This window comes from Penicillium angulare (genome assembly GCF_028827245.1).
Source record: "Penicillium angulare strain IBT 27051 chromosome Unknown utg000007l_segment0_segment0, whole genome shotgun sequence".
Classification (NCBI taxonomy): domain Eukaryota; kingdom Fungi; phylum Ascomycota; class Eurotiomycetes; order Eurotiales; family Aspergillaceae; genus Penicillium; species Penicillium angulare.
This window is the reverse complement of record NW_026623166.1, coordinates 1,637,690-1,655,366: the sequence shown is the minus strand read 5'-3', so window position 1 is coordinate 1,655,366 and position 17,677 is coordinate 1,637,690. Positions and strand designations below refer to the sequence as shown.

The window sequence follows — 17,677 nt, the reverse complement described above, 5'->3', positions numbered from 1 at the left end:
GGGATGGATAGTGGAGAACAACATCCCCGGGAGTCCGTCCATTTGCCGCGCAGCTTGTAAACAAACATTGACCTGGAGACCTTGAAGAGTGGCGACTCTGTTCCTCTAGAGATGGCCTTGTATTGTCAACTTTGACTGCCATGAAAATCAAGGGATAGCCTCTTCAATAGTGTAGACCTTACGTTATACCTTTGAAAATCATGGCCAGGTTTTGGGACATAGCGGTGGAGCCCTGATGTACTGTCGATATGTAGAAAAGACTAGTAGGGTTCGACAAGAGGCTAGAAAGTTTTATATCTGATGCCTGGCCGGCGGCTAGCGTTTCAGTTGAACTATGCACTGGAGAAATACTTTACACTAGGCACAGTGTATCTTGTCCGCCCTTCAATACAACCAGGCGGGAAACATACTTGGTGATATCAGCTGAGCATAATTCTGCTAGTGGTCATCGGAATGTCAAGGACTTTTTTGTTACGGGTTGCCCTTTTCAGGCACCGATATACGGCGCTGCATGTGCGCAAGATAAGATGTTGTTGTGATTGTGAGCGGGGACCAAAACATATGTGATACCGAGGCAACAACCGCCGAAAACAGCGAGACTTGATGCTTGTCAGGTTGCGATGATGAGGGGGTGTTGACGCATCATAATGGATACTTCAATGTTGTTGATTCTGGTTCGAGCCAATGTTTGGATGAGGTAAGCGGCAACGTTGTTGTTATGCCTGAGGCGCCTAAAATACTCACGGTTGTCGAGTCAACGGCGGGCGCTAATCCTGATTGGGGCCAGAACAACATAACATCGTTAGCGTGACATGGCAGCTGCCCCAACACCATGAGATTCTTCTTTCACTCTTTAATCCTGTACAGTCCCTCCAACCAAGGCACTATCTTTACTTTTCCATTTTTTCTCAGATTCCATCAGATCATGAGCGCTTGAGGTTTTGCATCTTCCACCTTCTCAATTGTTGACTCTTCCCACGCTACGAGACACTGTCACCGACAACGATTTGCGGCGTCGATTCTATTAACATTGTTTACTTTCGCTTGATCGTATCTGTTACTGTCGCAACTTGCTGCCGACAACATGTTGTCTGAATCCGGCCAGATGATTGAATACATCCAGGGTTAGTTGTCCAATATTTTTGTTGTTGTCGTCCGAAGCGCTGGAAATGGCGGGGTCTAACAACAAACAAACATTCCACAGACCGCCTGTATTTGGCATCCTACGACTCAACTCCAAGCTCGAGAACACATTTCCCTTTCCCTCTCGAGCAGACAAAGTCTCCAAGCAAGCGCTCTCGTGCTCAGCAACCCACCACCCCGACTAGCAAGCGCCGATCTCCCGTCTACTTCACTGTCGACGATACTCTCCTCTACAACGCTTTCCACGCAGACTTTGGTCCTCTCCATATTGGTCATTTGTATCGCTTTGCGGTTCTGTTCCATGAGATTCTCGGCGACCCGGCCAACAGCGACCGGCCCGTTGTTTTCTATAGCAAAACCGATGCGCGCAGCCGTTCGAATGCAGCTTGCCTGGTTGCATGCTACATGGTCCTAATTCAATCATGGCCACCCCACCTGGCTCTTGCGCCGATCGCTCAGGCCGACCCCCCTTACATGCCTTTCCGTGATGCTGGATACAGCCAGGCGGACTTCATACTAAACATCCAAGATGTCGTTTACGGCGTGTGGAAGGCGAAAGAGCAGGGACTGTGCGGTCTGCGTGACTTTAACCTTGAGGAGTATGTGACCGAGCTTTTTTTGTAATGTCAAGTCAGGAACATCCACTAACAATAAAAATTAGGTATGAAAAGTTCGAGCGAGTTGATATGGGTGATTTCAATTGGGTGACCCCCAACTTCCTCGCCTTCGCTTCCCCCAATCACCAACCGGTTGCGCCCGTCCCCGCAAACACCCCGGAATACGATGCCCTCCCTTCTACCATTTCCGAAATTTGCTCCGCAAAGATCCCTCTACCATTCAAGAACGTCCTCGTCCACTTCACGACGCGCAACGTGGGCCTTGTAGTCCGATTAAACTCTGAACTCTACAGCCCGTCTTACTTTACAGCCATGGGAATCGCTCACATTGACATGATTTTCGAGGATGGCACATGCCCCCCTCTACAACTCGTGCGCAAGTTCATTAAGCTCGCACATGAGATGATCACCGTCAAGGACAAGGGTATCGCGGTCCACTGTAAGGCAGGTCTTGGCCGAACAGGATGCTTGATTGGCGCCTATCTCATCTACCGCTATGGATTCACAGCCAACGAGGTTATTGCTTTCATGCGATTCATGCGCCCCGGTATGGTCGTTGGTCCCCAACAACACTGGTTGCATCTCAACCAAGGATCATTCCGCGAGTGGTGGTTCGAAGATACTATGCGTGAAAAGATGGCTCAGTCCGCCCCAGTAACCCCCGCCCGCGTGCCCACCAAAAAGCGCTCGAGCAATGGCGTTGTCTCCACTCCTCCTAATAACACCCATTCTAAGCGTGCTGCCCTGGGTGAAATCGATCACAACGAAGGTGCAGCTAGTCAAAACGAAGAAAACTTGCCAGCGCCAACACCTGGTCAGCCCCGAAAGTCACACCGAAAGGATTCCCGTCATCATCCATATGCACGCACCGCTTCCGGGTCTTTGGCTACAGAACAAGAGTCACGCCAACGCGGTCACCGTCAAAGCAATGAAAGCAGCGAGAGTGAAGAGGAGGCCCAGCTTCGTATGCTGGCCAAGCGGTCATCAAGATCTCCTGTTGCCTCTCAAACCTCTCGCTCCATCAGCTACTCAGCAACAGTTACAGCCAGCTATACATTGACTGACGACATCCACGAGGATCGTGAGAATTGGGTCGAGAATGCTGCTCCTAAGACTCCTATAAGCCGGAAGAGCGGCGGTGCCCCTATCTCGGTCAGTAAGGCCCGCTCTAGCCCGCGACGGGCAACCGATAGCACCAAGAGTGAATCAAGAGGTGTTCGCAAGGCCAGTGGACGTATTGGAAGCACATCCACCAGTCCTGCTCGAGCGGTGCGAGCTGTCCAATAGTGCCCAGCCAGTTTGAGTTATTTGATGTCTATGAACCTTGCCGCCTGTGGCGACACTTTCTCTTCTTTATGTCCATCCTGGGCAACCATTCACATACCCATTTTCTCCTCGCATCTGAATGCTTTTAATGTCTTCTTCTTTCTCAATGTTGTTTGCTTCGGGCTCATTTTGGCGTAAACATTTGTTTCAGGCATGTTGTATGTGGCGTCTGGTTTGCTGGTTACTTTTTTGTTTACATTGAATGCTTGGGTGACCTGCGAAGTTGTCACGATTCGAGATTTTGCCTGACTCCGAATGTTTCAATGATCTGCCACTCCTGCATCCCTATAGCATAGTGTTCTATTGTGGAGTCTTTCCGTACGTGTCAATTTCTAAGGCGATACGACAATCAATTTCTTCGCAAAATCTATACTTCGATTCACTCGTAAACTTTGTAATCTTCGCTCTTAGCCCAATCCCCTGGGTCATCGAATTTTTAGCTTGCTGGCACCTCCATTTACACCGGTATATAGCCAATCACATCTGTAGAAAGTCCCTCTCAGGTATGTAAAATGTAAAACCCCCATCTCACATTCTATCTATGTCTTGTATGAAACATCATCGCCCGCAGCAATGTTATCACCCCCACTGCGCCCGAGCCTTCATACTATATCTTAGGCCTTCCGGGTTGGATACTCTGCGACCAAGCATGTAGACTAGCCTCGGATGCTTTGCCTGTCACAGGATCTGATATCTTGCTCTGATATCCCGCCAACATCTGTTCATCCGCCAGCCACTTCTTAAACCAACGCTCAATCCAGTTAGAACCAACATCAGCGCTCCAATCAAGATCCTCAAGAATCACATTATGTGAAGCCCCCTCCAGGACTGCCTTCTCCACCATGCCTCGCTTTGCACCTCCGCTTCCTCCAACCCCAGTCCCCGTCTTTTCCATCTTTTCATCCTGCGACTCAGGCCATGACAAATAACTCTTCGTCCCAAATACCCAGAAAACACTAGGTCGGACAAAGGGCAGAAGCTCCATTGCTACGAAAGCCTCCGGACGACCAATTATAATGTCCCGCTCTTCATCCGACCAGCCCGGAAGTAGCCACTGATCCAACCCAGATGATTCGGGCTCTAGATTGGGAATTGCGTAGCCCATCGATTCTTGATATCGTGTCGTGCTTAGTGTTACAGATGATGTAGATAGACCCGCTGCTGTTTCAGAATTATAGAGGCGTGTTGGTGTGGATCGTAGCCCGAATTGGATGTAGCGGTCGACAACCTCGGGATGCCATGTTAGACGCTTGCGTAGGTAAGTCTCTGCTTCTTCACGAGACTTCCAGAGATCTTTTCTCCTGGCGATGAATCCTGCAGGACTCGCTTTAAGCGTATGATCACCTACTATGACGGGCTCATATAGGAGTAGGCTTGATAGCAGGCGTGGATGCAAGATGGACAGATGGACGCTGTAAAACGTTAGCGACTGGTTTATGAACTCGTGCAGTAGTAGGTAGAGATCAATGGAAACTAACAGTTGAGCACAGCCCATGCTGTGACCTACACCGATTAAGGGTCGAGACATCTCATCGCGAAAGTGGTTGACCATATGTAATAGGTCCCGTGAATGATCGTTCCAATGATCTGCGAGGGTTAGCAAATGCGAGGGAAGATCCAGACTCTAGAGCCGAAAACATACTTGGATCACCACGGATCTCTTCATTCAAGATCCCACTCGCGCCTTGATTGGATATATCTGCAATCCATATGGCACGCAATGGAACCCCTTGTTTTTTTAATTGAATGGAAAGACGCTCCCAGAAGGGCTCGAATAGTTCCTGTTTGGATTAATATACACCACCACAACTTGCTATTGCTATACATCAGAACTTACTTTAGGAGAACCATTCCCGTGAGTTCCGATTATGGTCACTGCATTGTCTGGAATAGGTTCGGGCCGAGCGAGCGGGATGTATTGCTTGATGGCAAGCTGGACTGGAGCCTCCTGACGGCCTTTCACGCTGTGATAATATTCACGAATGTGTTGGCCTGGAATTACATGCTCGACAACTCTGAAGGTACTCATCATTTCGGGAATTGGTCAAAATATTTTTCAGTGTCCCTTAATCACGGAAATTCAGGGGATATAAGCGTTAATAAAGGCGACGTTGATGGGCCCCCAACTCGCTGAATCGTAGGATTCAATCCAGACTGAATCGTAGGATCAAATATGTCTCATACTCTGTTTCGCGTCAGAGAAAAAGAGCAGTTCCTCGCATAGTGTAAACGGTATGAGGATCCACAGTCTTTGGTGCAGGCAGTACCCGCGCTAAACTACTTTGGGTAAGAAGTGCGGTCCGTTCCCACCTCCCATCTAAATCCTCTTCTGAGGTTCCCATCTGTGCAAACAAATATTGATTCCCCGGTGAACGAATGCAATGAGAGATAATGAAGATCGGCGCTCACATTCGCCAGCGACTCGGCGAAACGGTACATTGCAATCATGCGAGCCTTGTCGGAAATCCAAGCAGCGATGCGATCATGAGCGGCCTGTTTGTCGTCGATGTGCTTCTAAGCGCATGAGTGATAAATGCTTCTACCACCCGGCGCCAATGACGAGACGCAGATCAGAACAGAACACTAATATGACACTACCGGCCCCCAGTCGGTTTGCCAGTCAGCCAACCTCCAAGTAACCTTGCCCCGGCACTGCCACAATTTTTGAATAAATATTAATCATAGAGATTAGTGCTTCAAGCCCAGGATCTTTAGGAAGAGGACGGATCTTTACAAGCTTGGAGCCTCCGTCTACTCTGCCAGGCTACCTGGGATCTACAAGTTTCACTGCGGTCCTAACCGAGCATCGCGATGAGATCCCTTTTGAACCGGAAGAAAGTTCGGATTCCACCCCGGTCTTGTCAGTGGAGCCCGAGCGGGCCCAGTCCGGGGCAGACGTACTTTTATTTTTGTACAATCTCATGCTCCGCCAAAGATTGATTGACAGATTCTATAACGAGTCATCAAATCCTGTCATTCCGAAGATTATCTTGGATTCTATTCTAAAGTCTATTCAGGAGCTGTTCGCGGGGTTAAATTCTAACGATCCTATGCCACAGTTGCGGAGCTATGCTAGACAGATTTTCCAGAATTCTTCTCGAGCAATGTCAGCTCATCAATCAATGGCCGTCACAGAATACTGCTCGTCATTCACTGGTCGCAACCTTCGCTGGGAAGCGCTGGCAAATATATTCCCTGTGTGTGGACAGGAACTCGTGATTCTTCCAGATAATGATCCTGAGGTTGCTCAAATTACTGAGGGTCCACGGGGGAAGGAGCGACTCTTGGAACAGGTGTTGCAAGCCACTAATGTTTGTCTTGGTTTCTGTGACCAAGCTTCGTCGGCCAATGAGTTGTTGGCATACCTACAATATAACGATATCATGCTCCAGACACAACAGTATGGAGATACAAGTAAGTCTTTGTTTCACTTTTTAACTCTTTTTCTCCCTCCGTATTACTTTCCTCTTCTCATTTAATGTGACCGTTATCCTTAACACACACCATCAGGCTACAAAGCATGGCGTCGGTTGGGCGATTTGGTCGCGACAATCTACGCTGCGGGGATTCATCTTGACACTGACAGCGAGAGTTGCCCGTTCTTTCTTCGACAGTGGCGCAGAGGCTGCTTTATCTCTGCTTTCTATGTAGACAAAATGATGGCGACGTTTGTTGGCCGGCCGCCACTTATGAATTATCGATATTGCAGTCTGGTCCCTCCACTAGATCTAAGTGACGACGTCCTTGTTGCTGGAGGGGATTCTCTTAATAAAGCAATTTCAGAACTTGATGAAAACGGCTGGGAAACCCAAAATATGAAACACCGGATTTCATCGTCAAGACTGAGGTTCTTTCTTGCTGTTGCTAGAGAGAAAACTCTTGATATCGCATTAGGGGCACCCGAAATTCACGATCTTGTCAGCAGATCAAAGTGAGTAAACTACCATTCTGATCATGAATTTAGATTTAACGTGTTGCCCAACAGTGAAATTGAACTAAGTGTGCGAGATGTGTGGAATGCAGCGCCAGACCATCTCAGATATGACCGACGACAGAACGACGATTTCCAAATCACGACCGTCTATCTATATCTTAATTATCTCTACTCCTGCTTCCTCCTTAAAAGAGCTCTGATAAAGCACACCAACACCGGACAAGATGCACTCTGTGATGTATCCCGGCGGGTTCTTGCCATTGTCATTACAATTACCTCGCAGCGGAATCCCATGGTGGATCTTGATAGGCATTATTCCTGGATTGTAAGTCACTATCCTGATATCGGCTATATAATTGTTACTAATTATATCCAGGCCCTCACATATGGCCTTCCAAGTGCCAGTGTTCTTCTTGTTGAGCTGCTGCACCAGTCCCATGAGCCCGGTCCCCATGCTGTCGTCCTCCCCCGTGCTGAACTGATCCGTAATATCAGTGTGTTTATCTCACTACTTTCTTGGATATCAAGGCCTGGCCATGGAAACTACCAGACTTGTAAAGACGCAGAAAAAAAGTTGTCTCGCATTCTCGACCACCTACTGGATCCCCAGCCTGTCCAGGCAGATATGGTCCATGATGCTACTTCAGGTCTGTCTAGCTTTCTGGACTGGTCGAACTACAATTCTTGGGATTTCAATTCGGAGTATTTCCCTGGCGTTGATGTACTTGCGCCGTGATTATTCTTCTTTCATTGCCAAGTGTGAATAATGAGTCACACAACTCCTGCGCCATGATCAATACCAAAATGAGACCGCAATGAGGAATAAGACATCCAATCGATCATCTAGTGGCCAAAACAGTGTACAATTAGGGATTGAACGCGAGGTCATTTGCGAAAAAGAAATCATGGTCTCGTCTGATAGCCATTATAAGAAATTATGTTGATCATTCAGAATGACCACATTAACCACACATTCTGCTTATGGGCCAACACATCATACCATCCATACATAATCATGCCGTGGTGGGGTCTTCGGAACATAATATGCACGATGACAGAGAGGGCAATTATAGTGATCCCCCAAGAACCACTTTTCCAGACACTCCCGATGAAAAACATGCAAGCAACGCAGTTCTCGTATTTCCTCTGTCCGATCCACTTGCTCCAGACACACAGCGCTACAAATCTTTATCAGCAACACTGCAAAACCAAGAAAGACAGAGCACACATACCATACGAACTGGCTGTCCAAAGCCTCTGAAAGACCCATTTTGCCTTTCGTAGTGATCCACCACTGTTCTAATGTACGAATAGGCGATACAGCGTCCAGACTAGCTAGTCGCTCGTCGGGGTTCTTCCGCGACTTGAGGAATGATCGGCGATCACGCCGGTTGATGACAATAGTAAGACTGTATGATTGATTATTAGTCCCCCTCGATCCTCATGTCGCACAAGCTGGAGATCTCCCCGTGAACGTGAAAATAAGAAATTCCCCGCTCAACACACAGGGATTTCTACGCAGAACACGGAGATAAATGAGAAAAGGTATGTTCTTACACCAAGCTTAACACGATCAGCAGTACAACGCCGAGCCCAATACCCAAGACGATGGCCATATGGCTTGTCTTGAGGCTATGGTCGTCGGCCATTACGCCGTAAATTCCGCACGGGTTGTGCGATTATAAGCAGAAGCAACCTAATATGGAAGTTCTGGAATAGTGTCAGCTGAATATCCCTGAAACCATGCGACGGTGATTAAAGGGCAAGAATCAAATCTAGCCCGACTCAAACATACCGAGACAAGGGAGTGAAAGTTTGTCCGAAGATAAAACCCTCGCAGTAGGCTTTGGGATAGGAGGCAACGAAGAAAGAAGAAAAGAGAAAAGAGAAAGAAAATCAGACCACGCCAGGAACAAAATACGAGCCCGAGCTTGAATAGATCCGGGGAAGTGTGGCAATTATCTCTTCATGTCCCAAAGATATACCCTCACGCGCAGGGGAAGGCAGAGATGATCGACCAAAGCGGGGGTTAGCTCGAGTGGATATGTGTGAGCTGTGCCTCCACAGCAAGATGCGGTCATGGCTTTGGCTCGGTTTCTTTTCTTTCTTTTCTTTTTGCTCCCCTCCCTTGTGATCGTGGAGCCAATAGTGGTGCAAGTTAAATGGAAGGGATGCGCGGGCCAAGGTGCTAGTGGCTGGGAATGTTGATCGGCCTAAATGTCCGTTTTTCGCTCTTTTTGCCTTCTCGTCTGTCGCCTTTCATCTTCTTAATTTTAGGCTTTGGTGGAACACGGATCTGGCTCTGGCGGTGTTTTGCTATCATATTGCTTTGGCTTGGGTGTGATTGGTGTATGGTGGCTGTGGATGAAATCTACATATGGGGATCATGCTATCAGCCAAGACCCGTGTCACTCTTTCCCATGGTTTGCATGGGGCCACGCTTCCAAGGTTGATTCTTGATTCCCCGCGCTTTGCCATCTCCACTCTCCTACACTTTCTCTTTTCTCTCCACTTTTTGAGACTTTAAATCCTTTCATTATTGGGTCTTGACTGACGGGACTTGAATGTTGTTATTATTGACGGGAACCGACCCCAACATGCTCGACGGTCATGCTGGTCACCCCTATCTTTCCCGACTCTATCTGTTCTACTGCTTCGTCTGTCATATCTGGCACGCCATCTAGCGACCGTCGCTCAAACAACAAATCGATATCCTCCAAGCTCTTCTGCTGGGTTTCCTGAAAAAGCAAATAGATGACCGGGAGCGATACGCACAGATCTACAGTGCAGGCCTTGTCAGCAGGGGGGATCCACACAGGGTCAAGGGGGGAACATAGAAACTCACTCCATGCCACAAAAACAAAGTAGTATTGCCAACGCAGTTTGCCCAATGCGATGGGTGAGACCTGATTCCACAATGTACCGACCGTCCAGTTGCCAATCCCGACCGCGAATGCATTGCCCTTGCCGCGAATCTGCATCGGCATAACCTCAGCCATGTACACCCTGTGACTTTGTCAGAGACACCCGGATCAAATCATAAACAGTCAAGCAGGATGGGATGAATGCGACCGTACCAGCTACAAGGCCCGAATGAGAGCGAGAATATTATCGACACTGCAAACAGAAAGAATACACCGCCGATACTGTATCCGGTCCGTTGGCCGTCTGGGTTCTGTGAGTTCAGAACTGCCTCACAGATAAGGGCAATGGAGATTCCGACTGTGCCGAAAAGTAAGGGCTTGCGTCGCCCGACTCGGTCGAGGATAAATACCACGAATATTAGGTTGGTTAACGGGCCAACACAGTTGTATATCCCTATGACAAGGGTATTGCGACTCCCGGTGATGCCAAGCGCCTTATACATGATCGTCTGGTAATATGTGATCACGTTGATACCCGTCATTTGGGTGAAGACTTGAACAGCGAGACCGTGCCTACAAAGGTAAGTCTCCCCAGTCTAGTAGAAGCTGAATAGGGGGAAGGGGAAGGAAAAGCGACATGAAACATACAGCATGCGAGTACGCCATTTTGGAACAGTGAACATTGGCAGCCAGCCAGGTGCTGCGACCGATTTCTCCGACTCCATTGCCTGGCATATATTGTTGTACTCGAGTTCTATCCAGCCGCCGTTCGATCCATCGTAGTGCAGTTTGCGAAGAACCCGCCTTGCTTCGGCGTATTGATTCTTCTCAATGAGGTATCGTGGGGACTCGGGGACAAAGATCATACCGATACCGAGTATTATAGCTGGCACTACCTGGAAAGCAAGTGGAAACCTCCATTGGAATTCACTTGTATCTGGCGCATGGAGAGATCCGTATCCAATCCATCTATGCATAGGATATCGTCAGCCAACCCCCACACTATAAAGTACTAATACAGAGAACATCATGGGTTGGGACTCATACGTGCTCACGATATAACCAATACCAATCATTTGCTGCGATAACCCGACAATCAAACCCCGAGAACGTGGATGTGCAACCTCAGCCTGATAAACTGGCACCGACATGGACAGGAGGCCCACAGCCCAACCCGCCAAAATACGACCCACGAGAATCATAGATAGATTCTGAGCCGCCGCCTGTAGAGTTGCCCCGACAAGGCAGATCAATGATCCCATTTGGATGGTACGTCTGCGACCAAAACGATCCACAGTTAATCCACCTTGTAGCGCTCCGATCGCGGCTAGTCAACACGAGAGAAGTGTAAGTAATTGTCTAGCCAGCTTATAGTGGAACATCCCTACCTCCTCCCGAATAGATACTGTTGATAGCCCCAATGATAACCGAAGTTTGCGTTGTATGGAAATATCCCAAGAAGTTAGACGAGTCAATAACATCTGTCATAACACCACTGTCATAACCAAACAAGAACGATCCCATTGCCGCCAAAACAGCAGTGGAAATAGCGTAGAACCGCCCCATGGCTACTTAGACCTGGAAGCAAGATCCTCAAAAATTGAAATAACCCAGAAAAAGCGATAAATACAGACCAAAAGCCGATATTAGCAACTCCATGTCCCAGGCCACTACCATACCGCAGGGTTCAACTGCAGGATACCACTCTTTTGAATCCGAGTCGGGCGCAGATTAAGATTGCGGGGTGACAGGGGACGGAGAAACGCATTCGCCCTGGCAGCAAGCCACCATCTATCACCGGGATCTGTCAGGGATTGTTACAGGTGCAGCACCCGAAGCTCAAAAGAAAACCCGGGGGTTTCGGGACTCTTCCCCCTTCCAGCCTATCAGGATTGGGTGTGAGAATCGCGGGGTTGTACTTCTTGGGCCGACAGGCCTGAACAGTCCCCGGTGTGCCGGGTTGCGCCCCGCACTTGGACAATCAAGGCTAGTGGATGGCGTATGTGAGAAGGACTCGCTTCCAAAGTATGCATGTTTTCGTGTCGGTTGGTCTAACTTACTTTGCTTCGCTCTAGAACTTTACTCGGGCGATATCCGGAGACCGCTGGCCTTTGGATTTTTGATTGGTTGGTGCCACTATACTTGAATCACTAGTGCCGATAGCCTATGTGGTGTCAGCAACAATGATTTTGACATATGTATTGTATTAGACATGTGAATATGAGATTGAGAGACTATTAAATGATGTTTCCGATATAAGTTTTTCGATAATGGAAGCACTGTAAGATTTGATAGAATATGGCTTCAAGTTCGAATAGAGAAAATGGGTATACCACATCGGCTTGCATCAAGTATATGGAGCCTAATGCTTAGGTTCACCGGTCTATAAGAGGAAATTTCAATTGAATAATATGTGTTTAGCACCATGTAAACAGACCCTTGATAGACGACCTCATGTTCATAGGTATGGCCCGAGCTACCATGTCTGTATGAGGCCGCTTTATACCCTTTGTACCTAAAGCAAGACATCCTCTTTCTCAAGTAACAAGTACTTCCTTCACCCATCTCAAATTATGCTCTTGGACTCAGTCGGAACCTCGAGAACAGTATCCCTCTCGAGGAGCCCACAACATGGAAGTTGCGTGGAATGGGTTTGATAATAGAGAGTGTGATGAATTCAAGGCAGCTTTAGAGCACATGGGATGGTTGGCTCATAAAGGTGGCGTACGAGGGGCTCTTCGAAAAGATAACTTGGATGCACTCATTCTGCCAACGTGTGTCACCAAGTATTCCAGCTCTTGGTGGGTACCCGATCATCACAATTCCTCTGGGGTTCTGTTCTGTCCAAAGGACACCGAAATCAAAATGTGCGCGCGAGGAGACCTGATAGAACGTGGTCCAAATTTGCCGTGAGTGAGAACTTCAATCATATTTTCGCGAAAGTTTGCTAATTAATTCCTCTCACAGCTTCGGACTTGGCCTTCATTGGCGACTTGTTCATTGAAGAGAATATTATCAAGTACGCCTACGCTTTTGAGCAACATACTCACATCAGAAGGAAGGGCAAACCTATTTTGACACCACAGAGCGAACTTTGCTGGGAATTACGTTGATATGTACAGATGATAGCCATGGATTTATTTGTGGTGTAGAGGTGGATCCTGGAGTTAGGCTTTCGGTTATAGGAAACAACCAACCATATCCCCGACGAAACCCCCGATTTGATCAGATAACGTACCACCCGTCGGAATATCGGAGCGGAGATTAAATGATAGTTCGACGTTATATTATGTGTCCCAGGACTACTAGTAATAATTTCTGTAATTCCTTCAATTTTGATCACCCAGTGCGTTTGATCCCATAGACGAACCAAAGAACCTTGGAAACCATGTTGCCCTTGATTACACTCGAAGAGCACTATGTCTCGCCTCATGTCCGAGCAGCCCAGGAACACGATGAATTCGCCTTTTTCCCTCCCGCTCTTGTAAAACAACTGAACACGCTCGGCGAAGAACGTTTACAAGATATGGATGCAGGGAAAGTGTCTCTTCAGATCATTTCTCACGGGCCTGGCGATATGCCACCTAGTGTATGCTCAGCAGCAAATGACGACCTTGCATCAGCTATCTTTGAAAACCCGACTCGCCTTGCAGGTTTCGCTTTGCTCCCCGTAAGCAACCCAACCGCCGCAGCAAGCGAGCTCGAGCGCTCCGTGAAAGATCTCGGCTTTGTCGGTGCACTCATAGACACTCATATCAACGGCGAGTTTTACGATGACGAGAAATTCTGGATTATGTTTGAAAAAGCACAAGAACTCGATGTGCCAATTTACATCCATCCTTCCTGGGCTGCAGAAAGTACTATGGATCACTACCGTGGGAACTATGATGAATCTGTTGCTGTAGCGCTGAGCGCATACGGATGGGGCTGGCACTCTGATACAGCCTTGCATATTTTGAAACTATATGCTAGTGGGCTGTTTGATCGCTTTCCCAATTTGAAGATTATTATTGGACATATGGGTGAGCTGCTCCCTTTCCAGTTGGATAGGGTATTTGGTGTTTCTGCGAGGTGGGGAAGACAGAGGTCTTTCCAAGATGTGTGGAAGGAGAATATCTGGATTACGACGAGCGGGATGTTTGCTCTTCCTCCGCTGGCTTGTCTTTTGCAGACTACTTCTATCGATCATGTTTTGTATAGTGTTGATTATCCATTCTCGTCGAACGAGAAGGGACTTGGGTTTTTTAATAAGATTCAGGAAAGTGGGTTGATTGCAGGTGAGGATTTGGAGAAATTTGCGTACCGGAATGCTGAACAACTGCTTGGTGTTAAAGCCAAAGCGTCTTACTAGTAATTGTGGATGCAGATTTAATAATACTATCTAATATAGATTATTTCTAACCTATTTCAGCCCTGTAAAAATAAAATAAAAATTTCTTGGTCTTTTCCCTCTTTTTTCAAAAAACAAAAAAAAAACCCCAAAGCTTAAAGCTCTTTGTTCGGATATCTAGTCCATGGTGTTGATGCAATAATTGGATGGAAACACCATTCCACCATGCGACAGAACTTCAATATTGCCTTTTGATATCGCATATGAGAATCAAAAATTAAAATACCACATTTAATTTGTCCATTATCACTGATATTATTGCACGAACAAGTAACTGGCCAAGCCCTCGGATCTAGTCACGTGCCGACGTGTTTTTCGCGTTTCGGAGCCTTTTGTGTGGCAGTTCACATACCAAGAACCAACTTGGGGGCCCATTTTAGGAGCTGGCCACCGGGAAATTGGGTGCATGATACCATGGATAATGCTGGATACCAGAGCCCCCAAGATTCCCAGGATCTCGCGCATTCTTTTAACGTGACGTGGGACACGCGATGGCCCCATACCTGAGACCACGTCCAGGGCCGCAGTGGGGACCTCCCGACAATTACCTCCGACCGCGTCAATGCAAAGATTTGGAGTAAATAGAGAGAGAAATGAACGAGATTTAGCCGAAAAATAGCTTAACATGGGTACAAAACCACAGCAAGATAGAAGTAAATACTATAAACAGTATTCTTAAATCAAGAAAGTCAGCCAAAGCAGAAATCTTGTAGGCCAAAAGTCAAAAGTATCAAAGACTAGCGTGGGCACGGTCTTGCTTCCTCCGCGTCCACAATCGCGACGCGATTCCACTACGGCCTTGGTCTGCATACTCTCTTTCTTTGCACCAGCCTCACTCTTAATTTCCCCCCCCTTTCCATTTTCTTTTGTTGGTTCATCTGTGGTTTTTGGTCCCTTTTCCCCTCGGGACGAAAATCATCCTCTTCATATTTCCCCTCCATGCTCTCTTAGTTGAGACCATGTCTGACCCGGAGACCTCGGTGATGGCGGCTTCGTCCTCGCCGTCTCTACCAGCCACCGACGCCAGTGCCCTTAACTACGCATTTCTCGTTCATTCCCAAAAGACACTTACCCAGAACCTCCCGCCTCGTGTCGATAACAAGCTGCTCGCCCGTCAAAAACGGCGCCGAACGAGGTATGTTTTGTTGCCGTGGTCCGATAAATCTCCGAACGCGTATATACTAACCAACACGATCGAATTTTGATAGTCCGGAGGACCACGCCATTTTGGAATCTGAGTATCAAAAGAATTCTAAGCCCGACAAAGTGTCTCGTACGAATATCGTGAATCGCGTCTCGCTCGGCGAGAAAGAGGTCCAGGTACGCGATGCCAAGACTTCACAATAAAAAAAAGCCCTCCACACACTAGACCGCATGACTGATTCCTGCAGATCTGGTTCCAGAACCGCCGCCAAAACGACCGACGCAAATCCAAACCTTTACAACCTCACGAAATGCTTGCTCCGCGATCGAGCATGTCCGACTCGGTGGGACACCCGTCTAGTGATGATAACGCGTCCGCGGAACCTGGGTCGTCAAGTGGGGCAGAGTTGATGGATGGCCACAGCCGACCGGAGGAGACTAGGCCAAAATCCTGGGGAGGCGATCTATTGCAATTATCTGATGAACCGGATATTATGACGAGCGAGAGGGACGACCAGGAACCCGAGTTGCCCACACAGTGCACACAAACGAGTGTGGCGACAGATGCCTTCGATGACACCCCGCCCACCACACAAGAGGAATTTCGAGGGGCGGACTCGTGTGAAAATTTGGACAACAACACATCGGATGAGTCACTATTGCAGGCTACTAAACGGAAGAGATCCGTTTCTGATATAAGGGAGGAGGAGGGATCACAAGCACAAGATGAGCATGTCAAAAATATTACATCAACGCCGACAAAATCACCGCCCTCACTGCGGTTGTCGATGTCGTTTGACGGGGAGGCCATGGTACGGAAAGAAGATGAGATGACACCGTCACCGCCAAAGGGTGGGAACGCGTTACGAATTGCCATGTCGTCCGATGGAAAGGCTGTCATTCGTGCGGAGAACGAGCTATCGCCGTCCAAAAACCGGGTAGCTATGTTCTCTGTGCGTCGTACCAAACTCTCAGGACTGCGTCGCAGTAGCAGTGCTATTTTCCCGGCCACGCCGCGGGCAGCTACGGCCGAGAAGGATCGAACATTTGGTCGATCTCGCGACCCGCGTAACTGGGAGTCATTCTTTGATACAGATGCCCGGAGTGCTCTGTCCACACCTGCTAGCTCTCAAAACGCTCCTAACTCATCACCTGGTCTCTTTCAATCTCGTTCTCAGCGTTCTATTACCCGCAGTGCCTTGTCGACAAGGCATAGTTTTGTTTCTGTTCATGCCGATTCCGCTCAAACACCGATCTCTCAGTCCATGGGCGAAAAGAGGCGAAAGCTTGCCCGTACTGTCTCTTCTATGGGTAGACTAGAGACCGACCGCAACCGGGGTTCTCCATATCCTTCAAAACTTTCCAAACAATCGATTTCAAAGTCCAGCAAGGCAGACTTAGAACTGGACCCTGGTGACTCCGATAAAGAAAATTGGGTTCCCGGAACTCGAGCATCACAAGTTCGTCGCCGCACAACCTCTCATACCTCCCGGCATGCTTTGCGTGAAGCCAATGGGAACCGGGGGTTAGGGTTACAAAATACCGGAAAACGCAATCGACCCTTTGCTTCAGGTACCCAGGGCAAGGTTACGTCAGAGTTGAGTGCAGAGGTATCTGCGTTCATGGCTGGTGGAGGAGGTGGAAGTCAAGAAGATGATTTGGATTGTATCCAGGGTCTCCTATCGTTGAGTCAAGGAGCGTGGCGATAGCATTATTATTACTCGTGAATGAAGGTAGGAGCGGGAAAATCCCCCTTTCCTGTCATGTGTCATATAGACCTTCCGCTTATCCGCATCACCCCCTTTTGGTCTCAGCATCTTCTCCTTCCCTATGTCCGTTTTTTCTTTTGTTGGTTCATCTCCTCATGATTCCGATTCGCGATGTGTGCTTGCAAGCGGTTCTTCGCCACATCTTTGTCACGTGAACTCTATGATCCCTTGTTTCTAAGGTCCATTGTGTCCTTTTCTTCTTTTCGAAAGATATTCACTGTCGAGTTTTGTTTTTACTCGTCTGTGTGCAATGTGAATACTATGCCTTAATGGCCTTCTTTTGGGCACTGGCTGCTGTTGAACAGAACAGACCCAGACCGGGTCTCGTGGAAGTCTAGTTTAATAAAATCCTTGGACTATTCAGACTTACTTTTACCTTCCGCACACATGTCTCCCACAAGCTAGTCATGAGATACAAATAGAAGAATGATTATTTAGAAAGAGTAAGCTCAGGAAAGCAAAATTTCAAAGAAATCTACAAATACTTCTAT

The 17,677-nt window shown here is 47.9% G+C and overlaps 8 protein-coding genes across 8 annotated transcripts; 5 read left to right on the top strand and 3 right to left on the bottom strand.

Moving 5' to 3' along the window:
• Window positions 1-1,084: 1,084 nt before the first annotated feature.
• Window positions 1,085-3,047, top strand: cdcA (phosphoprotein phosphatase CDC14; the record flags this gene model as incomplete). Its single annotated transcript, XM_056926112.1, has 3 exons — window positions 1,085-1,124; window positions 1,205-1,742; window positions 1,805-3,047. 3 exons carry the CDS (start codon window positions 1,085-1,087, stop codon window positions 3,045-3,047), a joined length of 1,821 nt encoding a protein of 606 aa, XP_056775482.1.
• Window positions 3,048-3,693: 646 nt separating this feature from the next.
• On the bottom strand, window positions 3,694-5,118 carry N7478_009897 (alpha/beta hydrolase; the record flags this gene model as incomplete). Its single annotated transcript, XM_056926111.1, has 4 exons — window positions 3,694-4,498; window positions 4,565-4,673; window positions 4,729-4,867; window positions 4,924-5,118. The coding sequence occupies 4 exons, from the start codon at window positions 5,116-5,118 to the stop codon at window positions 3,694-3,696; spliced, it is 1,248 nt and encodes a 415-aa protein (XP_056775481.1).
• Window positions 5,119-6,190: 1,072 nt separating this feature from the next.
• Window positions 6,191-7,756, top strand: N7478_009896 (putative C6 transcription factor; the record flags this gene model as incomplete). The annotated part of the gene is made up of 4 exons (XM_056926110.1): window positions 6,191-6,500; window positions 6,597-7,017; window positions 7,072-7,345; window positions 7,397-7,756. The coding sequence occupies 4 exons, from the start codon at window positions 6,191-6,193 to the stop codon at window positions 7,754-7,756; spliced, it is 1,365 nt and encodes a 454-aa protein (XP_056775480.1).
• A 442-nt stretch (window positions 7,757-8,198) lies between these two features.
• Window positions 8,199-8,669, bottom strand: N7478_009895 (putative RING finger domain protein; the record flags this gene model as incomplete). The annotated part of the gene is made up of 3 exons (XM_056926109.1): window positions 8,199-8,220; window positions 8,253-8,429; window positions 8,578-8,669. The coding sequence occupies 3 exons, from the start codon at window positions 8,667-8,669 to the stop codon at window positions 8,199-8,201; spliced, it is 291 nt and encodes a 96-aa protein (XP_056775479.1).
• Window positions 8,670-9,593: 924 nt separating this feature from the next.
• Window positions 9,594-11,450, bottom strand: N7478_009894 (uncharacterized protein; the record flags this gene model as incomplete). Its single annotated transcript, XM_056926108.1, has 5 exons — window positions 9,594-10,026; window positions 10,146-10,457; window positions 10,533-10,853; window positions 10,932-11,211; window positions 11,273-11,450. The coding sequence occupies 5 exons, from the start codon at window positions 11,448-11,450 to the stop codon at window positions 9,594-9,596; spliced, it is 1,524 nt and encodes a 507-aa protein (XP_056775478.1).
• A 1,065-nt stretch (window positions 11,451-12,515) lies between these two features.
• N7478_009893 (amidase) lies at window positions 12,516-12,888 on the top strand (the record flags this gene model as incomplete). Its single annotated transcript, XM_056926107.1, has 2 exons — window positions 12,516-12,793; window positions 12,852-12,888. The coding sequence occupies 2 exons, from the start codon at window positions 12,516-12,518 to the stop codon at window positions 12,886-12,888; spliced, it is 315 nt and encodes a 104-aa protein (XP_056775477.1).
• Window positions 12,889-13,272: 384 nt separating this feature from the next.
• On the top strand, window positions 13,273-14,235 carry N7478_009892 (amidohydrolase family protein; the record flags this gene model as incomplete). Its single annotated transcript, XM_056926106.1, has 1 exon — window positions 13,273-14,235. The coding sequence occupies one exon, from the start codon at window positions 13,273-13,275 to the stop codon at window positions 14,233-14,235; it is 963 nt and encodes a 320-aa protein (XP_056775476.1).
• A 998-nt stretch (window positions 14,236-15,233) lies between these two features.
• On the top strand, window positions 15,234-17,126 carry N7478_009891 (homeobox domain-containing protein; the record flags this gene model as incomplete). The annotated part of the gene is made up of 3 exons (XM_056926105.1): window positions 15,234-15,409; window positions 15,483-15,594; window positions 15,666-17,126. 3 exons carry the CDS (start codon window positions 15,234-15,236, stop codon window positions 17,124-17,126), a joined length of 1,749 nt encoding a protein of 582 aa, XP_056775475.1.
• Between the last annotated feature and the right edge of the window lie 551 nt (window positions 17,127-17,677).